Source organism: Pyxicephalus adspersus, chromosome 2, assembly GCF_032062135.1.
Source record: "Pyxicephalus adspersus chromosome 2, UCB_Pads_2.0, whole genome shotgun sequence".
Taxonomy (NCBI): Eukaryota; Metazoa; Chordata; class Amphibia; order Anura; family Pyxicephalidae; genus Pyxicephalus; species Pyxicephalus adspersus.
Window position 1 is genome coordinate 158,062,362 of NC_092859.1, and position 12,218 is coordinate 158,074,579.

The window sequence follows — 12,218 nt, forward strand, 5'->3', positions numbered from 1 at the left end:
CCCTCTGGAGCTCGGAACGCTCCCACTGGGTATGCTGCAGCCAATGGCAATAGAGCTGGGCAGGGCGGAGCAAATTGTGCAACATGGTTGGCTGCTCGGAGGTGTGGTTACCCAGGCAACGGGCAGATGTACGGCTCCGGAGCGGCTTTGTCCTGGGTGTATTATGTGTATTCTCTGGAGAATATAATGTCAACATCATTACTAATGAGCCCTAATCCAATGACAGGGGACTGGTACAAATAAACAGCTCAATAACATTGTGGGCGGGGATAACATTTCTAGTACTCGCTCTCACTGTCAGCTATTTCGCCATCTTCTGGTAGATGTGAAGCGTGACAACTGCAATAGAAAAATAATCCCATTGGCTGCTTCAGTCGTCCACCTGATTGGGTAAGATTTCTCATTATCTGATTGGCCATATGGCACATGCTGGGTTAGTGGGCGGGATGGACGCTCATGGCGGCTGCTCCTCTCATAGCCGGTGCTGTGCGGGGGTCGGTACGGGAGCGGCGGGCGGAGTGAGGGAGACGGTGCAGGAGATGGACTTCCAGAGAGGTAAGTGCAGCCTGTGGCTGCTATAGCAATACAAAGCTCAGCGTGCCCTGTAGGGCCCAGCAGGTGGTGCTTGCACTGTAAATAGCGCATTGTTGTGGAGACATTTATTAAATTTACATTGCTGACCTGATTCACCTGACCTGATAGGTTCATTGTAATTGCCTTGATAAAGGGAAATGTGACCAAAAAATATGTGAGGAGGGAATGGGAACATGATACAAGTGAAAATAAAATAAAAAGTATTTACAGGAAACCGCACAGAGCATCAATCTGCGCTCATTTCTCCTCAGGTAGAGCCTCAGATATTGCAGCTTGGCATTGCATGCTGTTATTAGGTCTATGATCTACCAGAACCCCCAGATCCTCCATTACTGACCCCCCAAATGTATTCCCCCTAGACAGTATGAAGCATGCATGTTTCCCAAGTATATAACTTTACATTTATCTATATTGAATGTCATTTGCCACTTGGCTGCCCAATCACACAGTACATCCGGGTCTGCTGTCCTATATGGACGTCATTACATAGTTTGGTGTCATCTACAAACACAGAAATCCCAAACTATATCATTTATGAAGATGTTAAATAGTAACGGTCCCAACACTGAACCCTGGGGTACACCACTAATACCCTTAGCTGAGAAAATAATGATTTAACAGCCATTGGGATCATAATGATAATTGTATCACAACTTTTTTTTTTTGTTTTTTTTTAATAACTTTATTACTATCACCAGCAGGCTGACATGATAACACTGCAGGTGACAGCCACCCAATCACATCTCTGGGCCTGGTGCTGCATGATTATTATTTTATTGTTATTTAACAAGATTTATATAGCGCCAACTTATTACAAAGCGCTGCACAATAAATAGGGATTGTAAATGACAGATAGATACAGACAGGGACACAGGAGGAGGAGAGGACCCTGCCCCGAAGAGCTTACATGTAATCTAGGAGGTGGGGGAAGTATCACACAATCGGAGGAGGATATGGAATAGTGGGAAGTAGTGAGGGTTTAGGAGACAGAAGAAGACGGGTAGGTGAGGTTGAAGCGTTGGGTTTTAAATGAGCAGAAAGTAGGAGCAAGCCCAATAGGACGAGGAGACCATTCCAGAGAGTCGGGGCAGCTCTAGAAAAGTCTTGGAGTCGTGCGTGTGATGAGGTTATGAGTGAGGAAGTCAGTGGTAGGTTTTATACTGATAATGTATTGAGTTGATTCCATAATAACCTTTCCTCTATACAGGCATCTGGTCCGCCGCACTGGATGGAGATCTTGACCGCATCCAGCGCTTCATTCGGAAGGGAACAGATCCCAACCTGACCGATGACTTTGGCTACACAGCCCTGGTGAGCCTGGCATGGTCATTGTGCATGATTGCAATGCAACATTTACAGAGTCTGTGGGGTGAAATGACTCCTCTGCCTTGTAGACCAGATGTATTTCTTTAAAGAGGACCTGTCACTGAGAGATGGTGTATGCCGTCATAGATTCCTTTTAAGAATTCTGATCTTGTCTGTTCAATAAGCTGGACCCAGCATCTCTTGGCTTCCCGACTGTCCCACTATGATTTAATGTATGGGTAGCGACCTCGCACACCTTGTACAGCCGCCATGTTATAACCTCTGTATCCATGGCCAGAGCATCGCAACCCTGCTCAATGCAAGAATACATGCATGTGATAAAAGGTTTGTATTAATTGCATTAAAGCACAACCCCAACACCATGAACAGACCATCAAAATATAAAGTAACCAAACCAGCTTTTGCCGCAACTTTCAATTTTCACTGAAATACTTTTTTTTCTGACACTAGTCTGGCGATTAGCATTATTCAGTGCAGGGGGTATTTCTGTGTCACTCAGATTTCACTCCCTATCAGCATGCTCGGTGTCAGCACATGGAACTGATTGGCTGCTTGTATTTATGACGGTATGGGGCTGATCCCGGGTTAGATCCAGGTTGTTGCATTTCTTGTGTTAATGATTACAGAGCTGCTTTAATTTGTGTCCATCCAGAGTTCAGCTCTGAGTGTTGGGGCTTTGATGAAGCTTTTGGTATCATTTTAGTTCCACCTGAAATCCCAATTCTTCTTCACCAATCACAGTTTGTGTCCCCGGATCCTCACAAATATTTATTTTATAATTGTTGCCTTTCTAACACAAATCTTCATACTGGGATTTTGAATAAAATAACTTTACAGCAGAGCCTCTTATTGCAATCATATTTACATATTTTTACACATATTTCTTTCCCAGCACTACAGCTGCCGGAACGGCCATTTGCCTGTGTGTAGCTTTCTTCTGAGTGTTGGCGCTGACAGCAATGCCCAGACACATGGGGGCAGCACTGCTCTGCACCGGGCAGCATACTGTGGTCACCTCCCAGTGGTCCAACTATTACTGAAACACCGGGCCGACCCCGGCAAGAAAGACTCGGATGGGAGGACCGCTCTACACAAGGTAAGTGCAAGGAACTCACAAAACCATTGTAAAGGGCTCTATTTATAACCCAGGGAATCTGACATTCCCTCAAACATTCCCTGGTGGTAATCAGTTACTGCCATTGAAACACATGGATCTGAAAGATTCCCATGAGGGAATGTTGGATTCCCTGTTTTATAAATGGAGCCCAAAGTGTGTGAGCTGGATGAGTCCTTGCAGCCGGCTGCTTTTTGCCTTCCTGACATTATGATTCCTCTACTCAGAAATAGGAACCAGAAAGTTACATTTCATATTCTCTGCATGATGGCAAATTTGTTCTTTTGTGGCCCTATTGCTTCCAATCTATTTCCTGTTCTTGTGCTTGGCGGGGCGGGGGGGGGTATTGTAAATTGGTCGCATTGTCTTCTTCAGTGGATTTCCTGTATTAGATTCTGATTCCTTGTAATGTCCCCCTTGTCTGACGTCGGCTCCCTGGCATTGGCGTAGATTATATATCTGCCTGTGTATTGTCTGTAGATATTTACTTGTCTGCTGCGGGTTTGGGAACAACTTCTGTAGGCAGCGTCGCCAAATACCGAATGATAACATAAACCCCTCTAGGAATACTCATCTGTGTCTGACATCAAACTGATTTGGTGCCAGTTATCTACACAGGATAACAAACAAATGAAGCTGCGTTTGCTCACTGTAGTTTTTTCACAAAAGTAATGAACGCCTCTGGTAGAGGTATCACAAAGCTGACGCGTTTCGCATGAGAATGCAAACTTCTGATTATAAGGCTTTGTACACGTATTCTATAATTGTCGTTGGAAAGATGTTTCACGATCCTTTCCAACAACAAAAGACTGCACAAAGCATGAACGAGCGCCGTACATACAGAACCATTCTGCTCTATGTAAATGGGGAGGGGGAGAACGATGGAGCGGCACCCCGCTGCGCTTTCCCCCCATTCACTTTCATTACAATTGTTTGTGAATCCACAGTGATAGATCCATGAACTACGCCAGATTCTCGTCTGCTATAAACCCTCAGGCGACTATCGGACGTGTGTACGTAGCCTAAAAATATTTATCTGATATCAAACTAATTTGGTTCAAGTTATATACATAGCGTAAAGATCGAATAAAGCTGCTTTTTGTTCACTGCTGTTTTTTTTTTTTTTCCAGTAGTAATGAACTCTAATAGAGGCATTACAAAGAATCTGACGAGTTTTACATAAAATTAGGTGAAAAATGCGTCAGCGTCCTTGTGATGATCCCACCGCCACTGTGTACATTAAATCAACCTACATTAGGAAGGAGCAGCTTTTACATATTGTGGGCCCGGCTTAGCTTGGAGTCTGAGGGTGCCTGGAGGACATCGTCTCTCTGGCATTGGCGTAGATTATATATCTGCCTGTGTGTTGTCTGTAGATATTTACTTTTGTTGTTTCTTTTACTAAGGGAACTGGAAATGGATTTGTTGAACCTTTTCTTTGTGGACTTCAATATTGTTTTAATATATATTTGTTTTTTTTCCCCCCAGGCAGCAGAGGGAGGTCAGCGGGAGATTTGCCATTTTCTCCTTCATCACTATAAAGGGCTCAGTGAAATACGAGACGGCAGAGGCCAAACTGCTGCAGCTTTGGCCCCATCTAAGGTGGCCGACGTTTTCTCTGTATAAATGTTCAGATGGCGCCAATGGTTTCATCTAAGCAGAAGTCACATTATCTGCCTTGTGCAACCAGAGCTCCTGTATGCAAAGCGGCACAGCATTTCAATATAAAATGCAAGAGGAGCCAATGAAGTAAATGGAAGCATAAGTCTGATACACTTGTTGTAGGTTTCCTTGCATTTAATTGGTCGCAGGATTTTCATGTGGGCGGAGTACAGAGCAGAGGCCGGTTTGCAGATTACAATTCAGGACACCGAGCAGACTAAAGGAGGTGAATGTTCAATTTTCCAACACCAATAAAGTCACAAAATCTTCTCTGATGTTAGAAGATTGGCTGCCAATCCAACAATATGCCATGAGCTGAACTTTTATTTAATAAGAGATCAGTTGTCACCTGTAGGGCCGATTTCGCTCATCTCCATTATAAGCAAATATCAGCTCAATATAAGAGGTGTGTGTATGTATATAGAAATCCTTGTCACACGCACCCCTCTAGGACATATCTAGAGCTGCCCCAACTCCATGGAATGGTCTCCTCGTTTTATTCAGCTTGCTCCTACTTTCTGCTCATTAAAATTCCCCCAGCGGTAACCCTGAGTGTGACTCGGGGTAGAAAAAAGATGCTGGAAGCGGTAACCCCAAATCACATTCGAGGTAGGTAAACCTATTGGAAGTAATAATAAATAAAGGGCTTACCTGATCCGCCGGCGTCCTCCATCGTCCTTCGCGCCTTCCTTCTTCCTCCCGCCGGCATTCTCTGCACCCAATGAGTCACCGGTAGTAGTGACTTCTGTGTGTACGGACGTTCTGTTCGGGGTGGGAAATTCAAATCTATTTGTATTGCATTCGATACAAAATAACTGTATTGCATGCAATACAGTAGATTTTTTTAATTTATATAATTTTATTATAAAAGCAGTACATTATTTTTCATAAACATTTATTTTATAGTATAATATATAGTATGGGTATATTTATTTAAAAAATATCTATTTTTTTTAAATGTATTACTTTGGCATGATTTTGTGTTTCAAACTTTATTATACTCATATTATTATTATACTGTAAAATACATTTCCGTGAAAAACAATGTACTGCCTTTAGACATAAAACCAAACTGAAATGAACTGCTCAGGAGGTTAAAAGAGCCCCTAAATCCCAACGCTTTAACCTCACCTACCCGTCTTCTTCTGTCTCCTAAACCCTCACTACTTCCCACCATTCCATATCCCCCTCCTATTGTGTGATTTCCCCCCCCCCCAGATTGTAAGCTCTTCAGGGCAGGGTCCTCTCCTGTATCTGTCTGTCATTTGCAACCCCTATTGTGTAATATAAACTTACTTTAATAATCTATATATAGGCAGCCTCTAGTGAGTGGGGTCTAACCTGCAGCTCTGATTTCTGCACAAATTTTTGAGGAAATATACTGAAATGTATTTATTTTGCCTGCAGTTCAGCTTTTGATAAAAAGGTGGCACTTCTATTCATGTAAAAAGAAATGGATTATTTTTAGTGCACATTTTATCTAATTAATTTTTATTTTGCAGGGATGTTGGTTCTCTCCTTCTCTAGATTGGATAAGAGTTTTACTCTTGCATATTTTTATTTGGGAGATTTTACTTCACTTTCTTTTTAAGGTCAAACTTTTACCCACTTTCCTAAAAAAAAATATTCTTCCTATCTGTTCCTGTATCCTCACGGAAAAGATCTCCTTTACCCTCTGCCTTGGTAACGCCCATCACACACACAGGCACTGATTGTAAATTTCCTTGCAAGTCAGTCAAATCTAGTGCTTCAAAAAAAAATGTTGCCTTTAGATTTTATATGTAAATATATGTAAAGCTTTTATTTTGTTCCGTGAATAGGACGTATGGCTTCTATACCGGGCATGATATATTCACACCACCCGGCACTTTTCAGTAACCACCCGGCTGTTTATGGGTGATTATTGATGAGCTGGGTCACAACACGGGGCTGCCACCCACCTACAGCTTATTCCCACCCAGCTTAAAATCATTTCTGGGATGAACCCTGTTTATGTCCTGTATACATCTTACTGACCCATAAAGGTGAGAATGTTCTATTTACTGCCCCTTATCCCTGTTAGATTGTAAGCTCTGAGGGACAGGGCTCTCCCAGCATTTCATAGTACCATTGTCTGCCTTTATATTCTGGCTCTGGGCCCAGTTCTGAGCTGTTTATTTGTATTTTTCTATGTCCTGCAGCAGGAAACAATGTTGGCATTTTATAAATTATTTAAAAAAAGTAGGAATCTGTTAAGAAAGCATAAAGACTGATGGAGGGGTCGGGAAAACCATTCACCAATCCATTTTTAACATTACCTTTAACAGCAGCGCTGGGTCCCAGGTTTGATTCTCAGCCAGTACACTATCTGCATGGAGTTTTGCAGGTTCTCCCCATGTTTGTGTGGGTTTCCTCCGGGTACTCCAGTTTCCTCCCACATTCCAAAAACATGCAGTTAGGTTTATTGGCTTCCCCCCAAAATTGGCCTTAGTCTGTATTAAAGACATATGACGATGGTAGAGACATTAGATTATGATCTCCTTTCGGGGCAGCTAGTCACATGACTATGGACTTTGTACATTGCTGCATATTGTCAGTGCTATGTGGATACTGTGTAATGATAATTTACCAGAGCACTGTTTCCTAGCTGACTGAAGAAGTTGCTATGATTTATATTGCAGACCTTTGGCCATTCTGTATGGTGGGGTTGCACAACTTTAGCCATATCCTGAGGGTCCACTGCCTGCGATATGTATCCCATAACTAGTTCTGCTCATTGGGGTAGGTGGGGAATTTTCTAATGAATGTGATCTGGTGCTGATCAAGGGGCAACTTTTTCAGACAAAACCCAGCCCAAGGCAACGTCAGTAGTTTTAGTGAACGGCACTATCCTGTTTACTGGAAATGCACCCAGAACAGGTAACTTTTTTTTTTTATAAATGGAAAAACTTGTTCCAAAATCATGCATATGACTATGGTGGGGACATTAGATTGTGAGTGCCTTCGAGGGACAGCTAGTGATATGAATCTGTACAGCGCTCTTACAGAGTAATATGTCGGTGCTATAAATACTGTTATAAAAAGGAACAGCACTTCCTTTAATTAAAGGGGATAGTTCACTCATAGCTATAAATGGAACCTGGTTGCAGGATCCCTGATACTACTGGAGGATTCATGGTGGCCTCACCATAATTCTGCCCACCTCTAGCTGTTTTACAATTTTTGTACAGATCCCCCCCCCCAGGTACTTCCAGGTATAGAAGATAAGTAATAATGGCTTCAGGGCTGGGCCAATCACCGATGTCACATGTGGGCGCTCTTAGCTTCCTGTAAGCCATGATTTCATCAAATTATAACTTACAGCAGGAAACGGATGGGGAAAGCCAAAATGACCCTGCTGCAACGTCACTGTAATAAGTCAGCAAACTACTTCCAGCAACGAGTCGTGATTTTAGTGTCACAGCTCGGTCATTTTAGCAAATATAGAACAGGGCATTCAGGCTAATATACAGGAGCAGATTTTCACTTTCAATCTTGTATTGGAAGGAATTCAGCAGCTGACTGATCATAGGAGGCATTAGGTTCGAAATGATTGTAAGTGTTGCAGCTATTTAGAATGCAGTGGATACGCTCGTGTACAAGGCCTTGGGTTGGTTGATGAAGGGTGATTAGTAGACCTTAAAGTTCCCACGCCGGTTATTATTGCAGAAAGGGGCAGCCAATGTCCTTTCTGCCATAATGTCTTTCTTGTCTGATCGCTCTGGGCGACAAAGCTAAGCTGCGTATGTGTAGCGCCATTTTTGCTTGCCAGAGAAACCCGGGACGGTGATTCTGGCTTGTGTGTGCCAGGTCTGAATGTAAATTATGTCATCCCAACATAGCCAATCAAGATGGATCACCTCCGTGTGCTACTTCCCCCCTCTAGATTGTAAGCTCTTGAGGTCCTCTCCTCTTCCTGTGTCTGTCTTTTGAGAACCCTATTTAATGTACAGCGCTGTGTAATATGTTGGCACTATATAAATCCTGTTAAATATTAATCACTATCTTTGGGAGGACGATGTGCACATAGATAGGCGAGTCGATCTGGTTTAGTTCCTCTTTACAAAACAAGCAACAGCTCCGTCATTTATCTAGCAAGGGAAATGAGGATTAAAATGAACCACAAAAGCTTCAGCGGGCCCTGGTTTATAACTTCCATTGGTGGATGAAATGCCAGATCTGTTTTTGTTTTATCTCTGATGTCTAACTTATAGCCGTATCCTTCTAATGAATGGCGAGAGGTAAAATCTTCTGCTCATTGTCCATCTCTTCTCATCCATCCTTCCGCTATGCAGAAGTTTGCTTCCAAGCGGACGACCTGCAGCCATTTGGTGGGTACTATAACCAACACGTCACCAACACACTACAAATTAAGATAAAATGTCTGTTTATGCTTCCAATTTCCACTTTTCCCAGCCCTTGATTAGCTTAATACAAAATAAACATAATATCTATAACTCTATAAAGTATTAATAACCCCGACACCTTCACAGTCCTCCCATTGGGGCTTCCGCTACTTGAACTTCCTCTGCAGCCAGAAATGTCGGGGACAATGGCAAGAAATGTCTACGCTGAAGTGTGCAGTCCCTGTGACCGGCCAGGGAACGTCACTTCATCCTATGGAGGTTCACTGAAAAAAGAAATGGCACCAGTAATGGACTGAGGCACGGTCAGCGCTACTCGCGAGTCTCTGATCCCAGGTTGGTAGTGAGGTAAGTTAAGGTGACGATCACTCTGCTTTCTTCTGCATTTCAGTGCTCGGCTTTACTTCCTTCTTCAGATCTGGGGGATGAAACACAAACAGTTCACCAACCATGGCAGATATTGGTAAAGAAGGACAATGGTTTCACAAAGATGCCAGAGCAAGCTTTTGTAAAAGGGAGGGATGGCAAAGCAAGCGTTGTGAATGACGTCTGCAATCCAAGTTAATGAAAAGTGTTTTGTAGCTGCAACCCCAAACTGGCTGCTTAAATTGGAACCAAAGTCCCACATTACAAAGTGAAGGATCAGACAGGCCAGACAATGTCCCTTCTGCAATAACCCAGCATACCTACCTGATCTCACTCACATGCGGAAAGGCTAAGCTGCGCATGTGCAGACTCAGCTTTGGTTGCCAGGGTAACCCAGCAATCCGGGCTTCCCTTGCATGCGCAGCACCTTTGATATGGCACAGGTAGGGGAGTTGTGTGCGTTAGTTCCTCTTTAAACAGGGGCCGCTACCATTTCATTCTCTCACTTGGCATATTTTTTCTAACAGGCCTTTGTGCCACAGATATCAGGGTTGCTTCCTCTTCTTCCAGACCTGGACAGCACTTGCATAATAAGCACCCCCTAAGCCTGGGATATTGCAAGTCCAGCCTATGGGATGACACCCCCTATAGGCTGTGTGAAGAGACTGCCTGGGCTCATAGGAAAGGTGCACAATGATGGTGTACAGCACAAAAAGAATGGCCAACTCTCTTAAGTGTGAAATGGGTTGGTAGAATTTTTTTCTTTTGAACACAGGTCTGGGTGGAGTTGGGGGATATAAAATGGAGTTCTAAATTAAAGCGGAACTCAAAATACCAAAACACACCTTTAGTCCTGCATATCTGGCAGGAGGGTTCTACGTTTGGGTCCTGCGTCATCCCAGTATCCATCGGAGGAAGCACCAGGCGCTGACGTCTTTTTCTCTGATCTTCGTCGCACCTCACACGATCTCGCACTGCGCATGTGTGAGATCGGCAGTTTTTTTTCTTACATTAAAGTAAGGGCTCCTGCGCATGGCCGAGATGCATAAGGAGCAGCCCAGCCAAGAGCCTCCCAGGATGCATGACGTAGGTATCCCAGGAGGCTCTGCACTCCATTCTGTCATGATCGTCATTGTTGTCTACCCCTTTATGTAAAGTAAAAATTTTGAGTTTAGATCTGCTTTAAACTGTCTAGACAATGAGTTCACATTTTCACGCCATTGCTAATCAATGCAAAATGTTAGCTGCATGGCTGCCTCTGGCCATTGTTATGCAGCACAGACCATGGACAATGCAGCCACCAAAACACTGCTGAGAACATTTAAGTGACCTTGGATGACAGTCAGGCAATCGGCCTTTCCAGAAACAATTCTTTTAATAAATTCCGTTCTTTGCGCAGCTTTTACTTACCTACCGAGTATAACTGACGGCTACAAATAGCACCAGAAACCATGGTTAGCATGGCCAATCTACAACTCATACAGCGGCATCCCCTTAGTGTCCCTTTGGTGCGAGGAACGGACACAATACTGACGTATTCTTGTGCAGTGATAGAATAGAATAATAATAATAATACATTATATTTGCATCACCCTGACCTGAGGTATCTTTTCTGATAAAAGGAGGTAAAACAAATTCTGGGGAAATGGGACTGTGCTGTGATGGTGAAATGTAACACAAAGGCAATCATGAAATATCTACATTACAGATCTATAGAATATGGCGTGTAAAAGCAGTAAAAGGAGTCTTATCATGGCTTTTATACTTCATTAAATCTTATTTAGAAAGAAGAAGTGTTAAGAAATGTTTACTAATTTATTATTCTCACAGCAAATTGTTGTGAGCTTCACAGCCTGGTAAATGAGCAGCTGGAAGCAGCAAAGCCCAGGTAAGATTTACCCTACATGTGTATTATATAAGCCCAATTCTCTGTTAAATATCAAAAGCAGCCATGATAAATCCTTTCACTGTGCAGCCGGGTGAGCGTGCAGCAAGCAAAGAATATGAAGCAGGGGGTCCAACTCGTCATCCAGGAACCAGATTCACACTCTGTTACAAACAGCTCTATTTATGAAGCAGGGAATCTGACATTCCCTCAAACGTTCCCTGGCTGCCATTGAAACCCATGGAGCAGAAGATTCTCCACCAGGAATGTCAGATTTCCTGCTTTATAAATCGGGTCAGAAAATTAAAAATCCTGGCCTGTTTGTGGCTGTTGAAGCCTGGAGTTGGACACCCATAATGCAGAATGTGCGTTGCTAATTAGAAAGGTGATTAATATATTTATAGTTACCTCCTTATTACCGGCACGGCCAGCTATTAGCTGACGCTCTCTATTGTGCCCATAACAGCAGCGTTGATTAGAAATGCTGGAAAAACAGGGTTACAAAGATGAACAGAGGGGAGGCCAGTAAATTATTATTTTACTTTTACTCCACTTACAAGCTAATTACCCTGCATGCTGGCAGGAAAGAGGACACAAAACACGTCTGCACCGACAACACAACATGACACATTGCATATCAGTAATTTCTGGTGTTGGTGCCACGAAAAGGCTGAAAGTTGCTGCCGTAACTATTTATTGTCACAGAACTGCTTGCTTACCACTCATAGAGACCCCAAATACAAACTGGGTTTAATCTTGTGCATCTGAATAGAATAACTGAGGTCAGGGCCCCTTTTAGCTGGGCGCACCACCCGGCACTTTTCAGTAACCACCGGGCTGTTTTTGGGAGGTTACTCAAGAGTTGGGTCACAATACAGGGGCTGCCACC

General features: G+C 43.2%; 2 protein-coding genes across 3 annotated transcripts in view; one reads left to right on the forward strand and one right to left on the reverse strand.

Moving 5' to 3' along the window:
- Positions 1-398: 398 nt before the first annotated feature.
- The window catches only part of ANKRD39 (ankyrin repeat domain 39), a 45,388-nt gene continuing 33,568 nt past the window's right edge, over positions 399-12,218 (forward strand). Inside the window, exons 1-4 of one of the 2 annotated variants that reach the window (XM_072402868.1) lie at positions 400-555; positions 1,802-1,905; positions 2,813-3,016; positions 4,523-11,959. In XM_072402868.1, coding sequence (XP_072258969.1) covers positions 420-555; positions 1,802-1,905; positions 2,813-3,016; positions 4,523-4,660 — 582 coding nt within the window. In that variant the 5' untranslated portion in view covers positions 400-419 and the 3' untranslated portion in view covers positions 4,661-11,959. Of the gene's footprint in view, positions 556-1,801; positions 1,906-2,812; positions 3,017-4,522; positions 11,960-12,218 lie in introns of those variants that run through there. The other variant, XM_072402869.1, reaches the window with a different exon arrangement.
- The window catches only part of CNNM3 (cyclin and CBS domain divalent metal cation transport mediator 3), a gene marked incomplete at its 5' end in the record, with an annotated part of 11,823 nt that continues 9,095 nt past the window's right edge, over positions 9,491-12,218 (reverse strand). The window contains 1 exon segment of the mRNA XM_072402987.1: positions 9,491-9,627. Coding sequence (XP_072259088.1) covers positions 9,491-9,627 — 137 coding nt within the window.